At 67.4% G+C, this 11,182-nt stretch overlaps 1 protein-coding gene across 1 annotated transcript; it reads left to right on the top strand.

Moving 5' to 3' along the window:
• Positions 1 to 275: 275 nt before the first annotated feature.
• Positions 276 to 10,509, top strand: RYR1 (ryanodine receptor 1). The gene is given in 26 exon segments (XM_039572430.1): positions 276 to 312; positions 581 to 680; positions 1,133 to 1,212; positions 1,439 to 1,515; positions 1,636 to 1,709; positions 3,060 to 3,140; positions 3,507 to 3,595; positions 3,705 to 3,833; positions 4,076 to 4,180; positions 4,306 to 4,387; positions 4,545 to 5,851; positions 6,230 to 6,297; positions 6,394 to 6,562; positions 6,696 to 6,782; positions 7,383 to 7,750; positions 8,036 to 8,078; positions 8,203 to 8,333; positions 8,516 to 8,576; positions 8,714 to 8,860; positions 8,931 to 9,065; positions 9,184 to 9,250; positions 9,253 to 9,339; positions 9,522 to 9,586; positions 9,680 to 9,780; positions 9,886 to 9,937; positions 10,218 to 10,509. Coding segments are annotated over 25 exon segments (3,792 nt in total). The 5' UTR covers positions 276 to 312; positions 581 to 589; the 3' UTR covers positions 10,314 to 10,509.
• Positions 10,510 to 11,182: the final 673 nt, after the last annotated feature.

The following is an 11,182-nucleotide window of genomic DNA, read 5'->3' as shown; positions in this document are numbered from 1 at the left end:
GGGGGGGCGGGGATTTGGGGGTCCCCAAAGATTGGGGTGATCGCAGGGGGGTCTGGAAGTCCCCAGGGATTTTGGGGGGTTCACAGGGGCTGAGGGGGGGTTCAGGGATGGGGAGGGGTTCCCCTGGGTATTTTGGGAATCCCCAGGGATTTTGGGGCCCCCCCAGGCTGGTTCGGGGGGGTTCCTAATTTGAGGACCTTCCCCCCCCCGCCTTTCCTCCCCTTCCCCCAGAGCTGCCACACAGAGGACGGGGAAGAGGAAGGGAAGGAGGAAGAGGAGAAGGAAGAGGAAGAAGCTGAGGACTCATTCGAGGTGGGGGGGACCCCGAAACCCCTGACCCCGGTGTCCCCCCCTGACCCCGGTGACCCCCCCTGACCCCGGTGTCCCCCCATGTCCCCTGTGACCCCCCTGACCCGGTGTCCCCCCCTGACCCGGTGACCCCCCCTGACCCCGGTGTCCCCCCATGTCCCCTGTGACACCCCCTGACCCCTGTGACCCCCATGTCCCTGTGACCCCCCCGACCCCGGTGTCCCCCCCTGACCCCGGTGACCCCCCGTGAACCCCCGTGTCCCCGTCCCAGGAGAAGGAGATGGAGAAGCAGAAGCTGCTGTCGCAGCAGGCGCGGCTGCACACGCGGGGGGCGGCCGAGATGGTGCTGCAGATGATCAGCGCCTGCAAGGGTGAGACCCCTGGAGCCCCCCGGGTGACCCCCCTGAGCCCCCCGAGTGACCCCCTGAGCCCCCCGGGTGACCCCTGAGCCCCCGAGTGACCCCCTGAGATCCCTGAGCCCCCCGAGTGACCCCCCCGAGACCCCCGAGTGACCCCCTGACCCCCGAGTGACCCCCCTGAGATCCCTGAGCCCCCCGAGTGACCCCCCCTGAGCCCCCGAGTGAGCCCCTGAGCCCCCCGAGTGACCCCCTGAGCCCCCCCGAGTGAGCCCCCGTGAGCCCCCCGAGTGAGCGCTGACCCCCCCAGCCCCTGCCCAAGGGTCCTGGTTATCGGGGAGTGGGGGGAGATGGGGTGACACACGTATGACACGTGACACATGTGGCCTGGCTGTGACCCCGGTGTGGCCCCGGTGTGGCCCCGGTGTGACCCCCATGTCACCCCGGTGTGACCCCCGTGTCCCCAGGTGAGCGGGGGGCCATGGTCTCCTCCACCCTCAAGTTGGGCATCTCCATCCTCAACGGGGGCAACGCCGACGTGCAGCAGGTGCGGCCCCCCTGTGTCCCCTGTGGGTCACGGGTGTCCCCTGTGTCCCCTGTGTCCCCTGTGTCCCCTGTGGGGTCACGGGTGTCCCTGTGTCCCCTGTGTCCCCTGTGTCCCCTGTGGGGTCACGGGTGTCCCTTGTGTCCCCTGTGTCCCCTGTGTCCCCTGTGGGGTCACGGGTGTCCCCTGTGTCCCCTGTGTCCCCACGTGTGCCCTGTGCCCCCCACAGAAGATGCTGGAGTACCTCAAATCCAAGCGCGAGGTCGGCTTCTTCCAGAGCGTCCAGGCCCTGATGCAAACCTGCAGGTACCGGCATCGGGGTCCCCCCGGGGTGCTGTGGGGTCCCCCCGGGGTGCTGGGGGGTCCCCGGGAGCAGCAGGGACCCCCGGGGCTGTCCCCTGTGTCCCCTGACCCCGTTCCCCGCAGCGTGCTGGACCTGAACGCCTTCGAGCGGCAGAACAAGGCCGAGGGGCTGGGCATGGTCACCGAGGAGGGGACGAGTGAGTGGGGGGCCGGGACCCCCCGGGACCCTCGAGGGGAGAGGGGGGCGGGACTGAGGGGGAGGGCCCGTTCTGCACCCCAAAAGCCCCGCGCTGCTCCCCCCGTGCCCCTGCTGTGATCCCTGACCCAGAGTTCCCCCAAAATCTAATGCCCCCTCCCCCCTAATGCCCCCCTAAACCCCAACTGCCCCCAGTTCCTCTCCAATCCCCCCAAACCCCTAATGCCCCCCAAAATCCTACTGAACCCCCCAAAATCCTAATCCCCCCCTCCAACACCCCTCCAACCCTAATGCCCCCCAAAATCTAATGTCCCCCCCATCCCAATTCCCCCCAAATCCCCAGTTCCTCCCCCGGATCCCGAATCCCCCCTGGATCCCCACTCCCAGCCCCACTCCCAGACCCCCCCCCCGCTCACTGTCTCTTCTCTCCCCCCGGCTCCGCTGGCAGTCATCAGCCGGGAGAAACGGTAAATACGGGGGGCTCGGGGGGCTGCAGCGGGGCTTGGGGGGCCGCAGGGGGCTCTGAGGGGCTCGGGGGGCTGCAGGGGGGCTGCAGGGGGGCTGCAGGGGGGCTGCAGGGGGGCTCAGGGGGCTCCAGGGCCAGAGGGAGTGCCCGTAGCAGGGCTGGGGGGGCTGCAGGGGGGCCATAGGGGCCTTGGGCTGTGCAGGGTTATGGGGCTGGGGGTGCCAGGGGGCCGTGGGGGGTTCGGGATGGGGGCTGTAGGGGATTACAGGGGCTGTGGGGGCCACAGGGGGGCTGTGGGGTACGGGGGGATCGGGCTGGGGGTCTGTGGGGTGTCGGGGGCTGTAGGGGGGGACAGGGTTGGGGTCCCACAGGGGTCAGGGCTCACTGAAGGCTCTGTGGGGCTCTGGGGGGGGGCAGGAGGAGGGTGGCCTGTCCCTGTGTCCCCGCTTGTCCCGCTTGTGTCCCCTCCCCCCTCTAACCCCCTGCCACCCCAATGTCCCCACCGTCACCCTGCTTGTCCCTGTGCCACCCCAGCGTCCCCTGTGGTGCCCCCAGTGCCACCCTGCTCGTCCCTGTGCCACTCTGTGGTGTCCCCGTGCCACCCCGGGGTGTCCCTGTGCCACTCTATGGTGTCCCCGTGCCACCTCAGATTGTCCCCGTGCCACTCTATGGCATCCCTGTGCCAGCCTGGGGTGTCCCCGTGCCAGCCTGGGGTGTGTCCTGGTGCCATCTCGGTGTGTCCCTGTCACGCCAGGGTGTCCCCGTGCCACTCTGTGGTGTCCCTGTGCCACTCTGTGGTGTCCCCGTGCCACTGGGGCGTGTCCCCGTGCCACCCGTGACCCCAGGTGACCCCGCTGTCCCCATGTCCCCCCCGTGTCCCCCCAGGGGAGAAGGTGATGTCGGACGATGAATTCACCCAGGACCTGTTCCGGCTGCTGCAGCTGCTCTGCGAGGGCCACAACAATGGTGGGGACACGGGGAGGACACCTGGGGACATGGGGGGGACACCTGGGGACACGGAGGGGACACCTGGGGACACGGGGGGGACACCTGGGGACATGGAGGGGACACCTGGGGACAGGGGAGGGACACCTGGGGACATGGGAGGGGACCCTGGGACATGGAGGGACACCTGGGGACAGGTGAGGGACACGTGGGGACACGGCTCAGACACGGCTCGGGGGGTTCTGTGTGGGGAAGAGGGGCTTGGGGGTCCCTGGGGCAGGAGGGGCCGGGGAAAGGGGGGTGACAGGGGGAGGAGGGGGCACAGGGGGACGCGAGGGGACCCAGGTGACACCGAGGTGACCCCGGGGGTGTCCCTGTTCCCCCCAGACTTCCAGAACTACCTGCGGACGCAGACGGGGAACACGACCACCATCAACATCATCATCTGCACCGTGGATTACCTGCTGCGCCTGCAGGTGACACCCCAGTGTCCCCAGGAGCCAGCAGTGACTGCTGCTGGCCCCGTGGCCCCTCGATGGCCCCTCGATGGCCCCTCGATGGCCCCAATGTCCCCGCTGTCCCCAGGAGTCCATCAGTGACTTCTACTGGTACTACTCGGGCAAGGACGTCATCGACGAGCAGGGCAAGAGGAACTTCTCCAAGGCCATGGCCGTGGCCAAGCAGGTGTTCAACAGCCTCACCGAGTACATCCAGGTGAGACCCCAAACCCCCCTGGGACCCCCAAACCCCCTGGGACCCCCCGAGCCCCCCATGGCCATGGCCAAGCAGGTGTTCAACAGCCTCACCGAGTACATCCAGGTGAGACCCCAAACCCCCCTGGGACCCCCCAAATCCCCTGGGACCCCCAAATGCCCCCAAACCTCCCCAGTGCTCCCAGTGTCCCCAGTGCCCTGGGGGCTCTCGGGGGTCCCTCCCAGTGTGCCGGTGTCCCCCAGGGCCCCTGTACTGGGAACCAGCAGAGCCTGGCCCACAGCCGCCTCTGGGATGCCGTCGTCGGCTTCCTGCACGTCTTCGCACACATGATGAAGAAGCTGGCTCAGGTGGGCACTGGGAGCACTGGGAGGGGACTGGTGGCACTGGGAAGTTACTGGTTGGGGCACTAGGATGGCACTGGGGTGCACTGGGGGTTACTGGGAGGTAACTGGGAGCTCTGGTGCCTGCCCAGGACTCGTCCCAGCTGGGGCTGCTGAAGGAGCTGCTGGACCTGCAGAAGGACATGGTGGTGATGCTGCTGTCCCTGCTCGAAGGTACCGGGGACCCCCTGTCCCCAAGGGGTCCCTTGACCACCCGGGTGTCCCCTGATGCCAGGATGTCCCTTGACCACCCAGGTGTCCCCACACCCCCAGGGCACCCCCGAGGCTCTGGGGACACCCGCTGACCTGTGACGGCGCCGTGTCCCCCCAGGGAACGTGGTGAACGGGACGATTGCGCGGCAGATGGTGGACATGCTGGTGGAGTCCTCCAGCAACGTCACCATGATCCTCAAGTTCTTCGACATGTTCCTGAAGCTGCGCGACATCGTCTCATCCGACGCCTTCCGGCACTTCGTCACCGACCCGCGCGGGCTCATCTCCAAGAAGGACTTCCAGAAGGCCATGGACAGCCAGAAGCAGTACGAGCCCGACGAGATCCAGTTCCTGCTGTCGTGCTCCGAGGCCGACGAGAACGAGATGATCGACGTGGAGAGCTTCGCCCAGCGCTTCCAGGAGCCCGCGCGCGACATCGGCTTCAACGTGGCCGTGCTGCTGACCAACCTGTCCGAGCACGTCCCGCACGACCAGCGCCTCAAGACCTTCCTGGAGCAGGCCGAGAGCATCCTGGACTACTTCCGCCCGTTCCTGGGCCGCATCGAGATCATGGGCGCGGCGCGGCGCATCGAGCGCATCTACTTCGAGATCAGCGGCGCCAACAAGGCGCAGTGGGAGATGCCGCAGGTCAAGGAGTCCAAGCGCCAGTTCATCTTCGACGTGGTCAACGAGGGCGGCGAGGCCGAGAAGATGGAGCTCTTCGTCAACTTCTGCGAGGACACCATCTTCGAGATGCAGATCGCCTCGCGCATCTCCGAGGAGGAGGCGCCACGCGACGAGGAGGAGGACGAGGATGAGGACAGGGAGGAAGAGGAGCCGGCCAGCGTGGAGGCGCCGGCACCGGCGCTGCCGGGCCTGGGGCTGCTGCGGCGGCTGCTGGGGTCTCCCCAGACGTGGCGCCGCAGGATCAGGAGGCTGCGGAAGAAGTCGGGGCGGGAGCTGGCGTGGGAGGCGGGGGCGGGCGTGGGGCGCGTGGCCCTGGGGGCGTGCTGGGGGGGCTGGGGGTGCTGGGGGCCGTGGGGCGCCTGGCCTGGAGCTCCCTGTTCGGGGTGGCCTGGTGGAGGGGGCGCAGCGCCTGGGGTCATCGAGGTGCTGGGCTCCATGCCCGACCCCACCCAGGACGCCGTGGGTGGCGGCGAGGCCGGCGCGGGGGACGAGCGGGGACCCCCGGAGCCGGAGCAGCCCCCCGAGGCGCAGCTAGAGGCGCCCCCGGCCGAGGAGGAGGAGGAGGAGGAGGAGCGGTGGGAGGCGAAGCCGGCGCCGGCGGGGCCGGGGGCACGCAAGGACCCCCATTTCCGGCTGGCGGCCCCCGACGCCCCGGGGGGGCTCGGGGACATCGGGGAGCCCCCCGGGGCTGAGCCCCCCACCCCCGAGGGGACCCCCATCCTGCGCAGGAAGATCGGGGTAAGGGGGCAGGGGGATCCGGGGGGCTCCAGGGGGCTGGGGGGCGTCTGGGAGGGGCAGTGGCGTTTTGGGGGTCCCCGTGGGGGGAGTTTGGGGGTCTTTAGTGGGGGTGGGCCCCAGGGGGTCACTGTGAAGGCTGGGACATGGAGGGGGTGAGATTTTGGGGGTTCCCAGTGGGGGGATTTTGGGGGACCTGGGGGAATGATTTTGGGGGTCCCTTTGAGGGGGGACGTCCCCAGGGGTCCCCTGTGGGGGTGGGACACAGTGGGTGTCCCCAAAACCCTGATTCCCACCCCCCCCGTGCCTGAGGGGGAACTGGGGGGGTCCAGGGGGATGAGCCCCCCAGGTCCCCCCTCTGACCCCCCTTATCCCCCCCAGGAGGCGGTGGAGCAGGTGGGAGAGGGGCAGAAGGAGGAGGAGCCCCCGGCCGAGACCGAGAAAGCCGAGTAAGGGCGGGGAATTTGGGGGGGGGTCCCAGCCCCCCTGGGCGCCGGGGCAGGGGTGTCCCCGAGCCCCCCAGCCCAAGCCTGCTCTGTCCCCAGCACAGAGAACGGGGAGAAGGCCGGGGGTCCCGAGGGGGCCGAGGAGGGGCCGGAGCCCAGGGCCCCCCCGAAGCGGCGCAAGTCGGTGCCCAGGGAGCGCCGGGAGCCCCCGGCCGAGGGGGGCTTCGACTTCTGGGGAGAGCTGGAGGTCCAGAGGGTCAAGTTCCTGGTAAGGGGGGGCTTGGGGGTCTCTGGGGGAGTTTGGGGGTCCCTCGAGGCTATTTGGGGTGCTGGGAGGGGGTCCTGGGCCTGGCCCCCCTCAGGTGAGTGCTCAGGAGCGTCCTGACCCCCTCCCCCCCCAGAATTACCTGTCACGGAACTTCTACAACCTGCGGTTCCTGGCGCTGTTCCTGGCCTTCGCCATCAACTTCATCCTCCTCTTCTACAAGGTGGGGGCTGGGGGGGCTGGGGGGTCCTGGGTTCCTACAGAGGTGGGGGGATGAGGTGGGGGCACATCAGACACCGCCCCAGGTACCACTGGGACACCCAGCGTGGAGGAGCGGGTTTGGGGACACCCCCATGTCCCCACAGAGGGGGCTTGGGGGCACTTTGGACCCCCTCAGACCCCGCTGTGGGGGGTTTGGGGGCACTTCGGACCCCCTCAGACTCCGGGTACCCCGCTGTGGGGGGTTTGGGGGTACTTCGGACCCCCTCAGACTCCGGGTTACCCCGCTGTGGGGGGTTTGGGGGCACTTCGGACCCCCTCAGACCGCGGGTACCCCGCTGTGGGGGGTTTGGGGGCACTTCGGACCCCCTCAGACTCCGGGTACCCCGCTGTGGGGGGTTTGGGGGTACTTCGGACCCCCTCAGACCCCGGGTACCCCGCTGTGGGGGGTTTGGGGGTACTTTGGACCCCCTCAGACCCCGGGTACCCCGCTGTGGGGGGTTTGGGGGTACTTCGGACCCCCTCAGACCCCGGGTACCCCGCTGTGGGGGGTTTGGGACCCCCGGCCCCAGCGGGGGCTCTCACCGTGTCCCTCTCGCCGCAGGTGTCCGAGCACCCCCCGGGCGCCCTGGAGGAGCCCGAGGGCTCGGGGGCGGCCCCGGAGGAGGACGGGGGCGTCCCGGGGGGCGCCGAGGCCGCGGCGGGGCTCGCGGAGGAGCCCGAGGTTTATTATTTCCTGGAGGAGAGCACGGGCTACATGGGCCCAGCGCTGCGGGGGCTGGCGCTGGCCCACACGGGGTGACCCCCTGGGCCCCCCGGTGAGCCCGTGGCCTGTCCCCAGATCCCCCTGGTGATCTTCAAGCGCGAGAAGGAGGTGGCGCGGCGCCTCGAGTTCTCGGGGCTCTACATCACCGAGCAGCCCCCCGACGACGACGTCAAGGGCCAGTGGGACCGCCTGGTGCTCAACGCCCAGTACGGCACCGGGAGGCACCGGGAGGCACTGGGGAGTCACGGGAGGAGGGTTCAGGGTGTCCTGGGGGCATCTGAGGGGCTGGAAGAGAGGTTTGGGGGATTTAGGGAGCTCTGGGAGGTCTGAGAGAGGTTTCAGGGGATCCCGGGGGGTCTGGTGGGACCAACTGTGACCCCCTGAGGCCCCCCCTGCACCAGCCGCGTCTTGGGGGAAGGGTGTGGTCACCACTGACCCCCCTGACTCCCCTTTTCCCCCCTGACCCCCCTTTTCCTCCCTGACCCCCCCAGATCCTTCCCCAGCAACTACTGGGACAAGTTCATCAAGAGGAAGGTGAGGAGGGGTCCTGGATGGGGACTGGGACCCCCTACCCCGATTTTGGAGGTGTCCCCTGACATTCTGGGGGTCCTTCCCTCAATTTTGGGGCACCCCCCCCTCAATTCTGGGGTCCCCCCAGGTGCTGGAGAAGTACGGGGACATCTACGGGCGGGAGAGGATCGCGGAGCTGCTGGGGATGGACCTGGCCAGCGTGGAGATCGGGGCGCAGGGGGAGCGCAGAACCCCTCCCGACAGCTCCCTGCTCACCTGGTGGGCTGGGGGGCCTGCGGGGTTGGGGTCCTATAGGGGTCTAAGGGGGGATTCGGGGGTCCTGGATGGTCCTAGGGGGGCCCAGGGGTAGTCAGACACCTCGTGGGTCTGGGGGCTCCCCCAGGGAGTCCTGACCCTTCTTGGGGATGTCCCCACGTGCTCACCCCCCTGTGCCCCCACAGGATCACATCCATCGACATCCGGTACCAGATCTGGAAATTTGGGGTGATTTTCACCGATAACGTGAGTGGGGGCTCACCTGGGCCGTGATCCTGGGCCATGGGACCCCCTGGCTTTGGGGTGACCCCCTGGCTTTAGGGGGACCCCCTGGCTTTGGGGGGACCCCCTGGCTTTGGGGTGACCCCCCCGTGTCCCCCCAGTCGTTCCTGTACCTCACCTGGTACATGGCCATGTCGCTGCTGGGCCACTACAACAACTTCTTCTTCGCCTCCCACCTGCTGGACATCGCCATGGGCGTGAAGACGCTGCGCACCATCCTGTCCTCCGTCACCCACAACGGCAAACAGGTGGGGGGGGTCCTGCGGGGGCCGGCGGCCCGGGGGGGTCCCGTGGCCCCCCTGACCGCCCTGTGCTCAGCTGGTGATGACCGTGGGGCTGCTGGCCGTGGTGGTCTACCTGTACACCGTGGTGGCCTTCAACTTCTTCCGCAAGTTCTACAACAAGAGCGAGGACGAGGACGAGCCCGACATGAAGTGTGACGACATGATGACGGTGAGGGGGGGCCCGGGGGCATCGAGGCGGGGTGCAGAGGGTCCCCAGCTGGATTTTTGGGGCTCTCTGGGGGCACCTGGAGGTCTCAGGGGTCCCTGACCCTGCTGTGTCCCCCCAGTGTTACCTGTTCCACATGTACGTGGGGGTCCGGGCCGGGGGGGGCATCGGGGACGAGATCGAGGACCCCGCGGGGACGATTACGAGCTCTACCGCGTCGTCTTCGACATCACCTTCTTCTTCTTCGTCATCGTCATCCTCCTGGCCATCATCCAGGGTGGGCACCCCGCGGGGGGATGGGGAGGGGGCTACGGGGGGTCTGGGGATCATCATCATCCTCCTGGCTTCATCCAGGGTGGGCACCGCTTGGGGGGCAGTTTGGGGGTCCTAAAAGGGGCTGTGGGGGGACCTGGGGGGGAGGTCCCATCTCGCTGACCCCCCCCTTTTTGTGCCCCCCAGGTCTGATCATCGACGCCTTCGGGGAACTGCGGGACCAGCAGGAGCAGGTGAAGGAGGACATGGAGGTGAGTTGGGGGGGGACAGGAGGGTGAGGCCCCCCCAGTTCGGATTGGGGGGTTCAGGGACCCCTCTCTGACCCCCCCGGGCCCCCTCCCCAGACTAAATGTTTCATCTGTGGCATCGGGAGCGACTACTTCGACACGACGCCCCACGGCTTCGAGACCCACACGCTGGAGGAGCACAACCTGGCCAACTACATGTGAGACCTGGGGGCTTGGGGGGCTACGGGGGATTTTAGGGGGGTCCCAGAGAAGTTGGGGGTCCCCCTTGACCTCTGACACCCCGAATTTCACACCCCCCGCAGGTTTTTCCTGATGTATTTGATCAACAAGGACGAGACGGAGCACACGGGGCAGGTGGGGAGAAGGGGGGGTCCTGGGGAGGGTTGTGGGGGCTGGGGGAGTCCAGGAAGGGTCTGGGGGTGCTTTGGGGGGCTTGGGTGGGGGGGCACAGGGAGGGTCCCATTGGGAGTCCCATGAAGGGTCTCTATGGGATTTGGGGAGGGGGTCCTGTAGGACTTGGGGGGGTGTCTGGTGATATCTGTGAAATTTGGGGGGGGTCTCCCAGTGCCAGTGGGCCAGGGGTGCTGTGGGGGGTCCCCCATGCCCTGACCCCCCTCCCCAATTCCTCCTCCAGGAATCTTACGTGTGGAAGATGTACCAGGAGCGCTGCTGGGATTTCTTCCCGGCCGGCGACTGCTTCCGCAAGCAATACGAGGATCAGCTGGGATGACCCCCAGGAACCCCAAACGCCCTTCCCAAAACCCCCTTAAAGTGCCTTTTATTCCCCCCCTCCCACCAAACGCTGCTGAGTGCCACTGGCTCGTTACTGACCCCCCTGAAACACCCCCCGACTCCCCAGAATTACCCCAGACGCTCTTTAAGTGCCTTTCCTCCCCCCTCAATAAACGCTGCCAAGTGTCGCTGCCCCTCCGGCTCATTACTGACCCCGCTGGGGGCCCCCAAAATACCAGGGGCCTGAGGGGTAAAAGGGTGGGAAGCATGAGGGGAAAAGAGTGAGAACTGTGAGGGGAAAAAGGGCAGGAAACGTGAGGGGAGAAAAGGGCGGGAAACGTGAGGGGAAAAAGGGCGGGACCTGTGAGGGGAGAAGAGTGAGAACTGTGAGGGGAAAAAGGGAGGGAAACGTGAGGGGAAAAGGGAGGGAAACGTGAGGGGAGAAAAGGGAGGGAAACGTGAGGGGAGAAAAGGGAGGGAAACGTGAGGGGAAAAGGGAGGGAAACGTGAGGGGAGAAAAGGGCGGGAAATGTGAGGGGAAAAAGGGCGGGAAACGTGAGGGGAAAAAGAGGGAAACGTGAGGGGAAAAGGGCGAGAAACGTGAGGGGGAAAAAGAGGGAAATGTGAGGAAAGAAAAGGGCGGGAACCGTGAGGGGAAAAGGGTGAGAAATGTGAGGGGAAAAGGGGGGGAACCGTGAGGGGAAAAACGGGGGGAACTGTGAGGGGAGAAAAGGGCGGGAAATGTGAGGGGAGAAAAGGGCGGGAAACATGAGGGGAGAAAAAGGGCGGGAAATGTGAGGGGAGAAAAGGGCGGGAAACGTGAGGGGAAAAGGGGAGGAAACGTGAGGGGGAAAGGGCGGGAAATGT

Source organism: Corvus cornix, unplaced genomic scaffold (genome assembly GCF_000738735.6).
Source record: "Corvus cornix cornix isolate S_Up_H32 unplaced genomic scaffold, ASM73873v5 scaffold12, whole genome shotgun sequence".
In the NCBI taxonomy this organism is placed as follows: domain Eukaryota; kingdom Metazoa; phylum Chordata; class Aves; order Passeriformes; family Corvidae; genus Corvus; species Corvus cornix.
The sequence above is the reverse complement of the archived record's forward strand: the minus strand, read 5'-3'. Positions and strand labels throughout refer to the sequence as shown.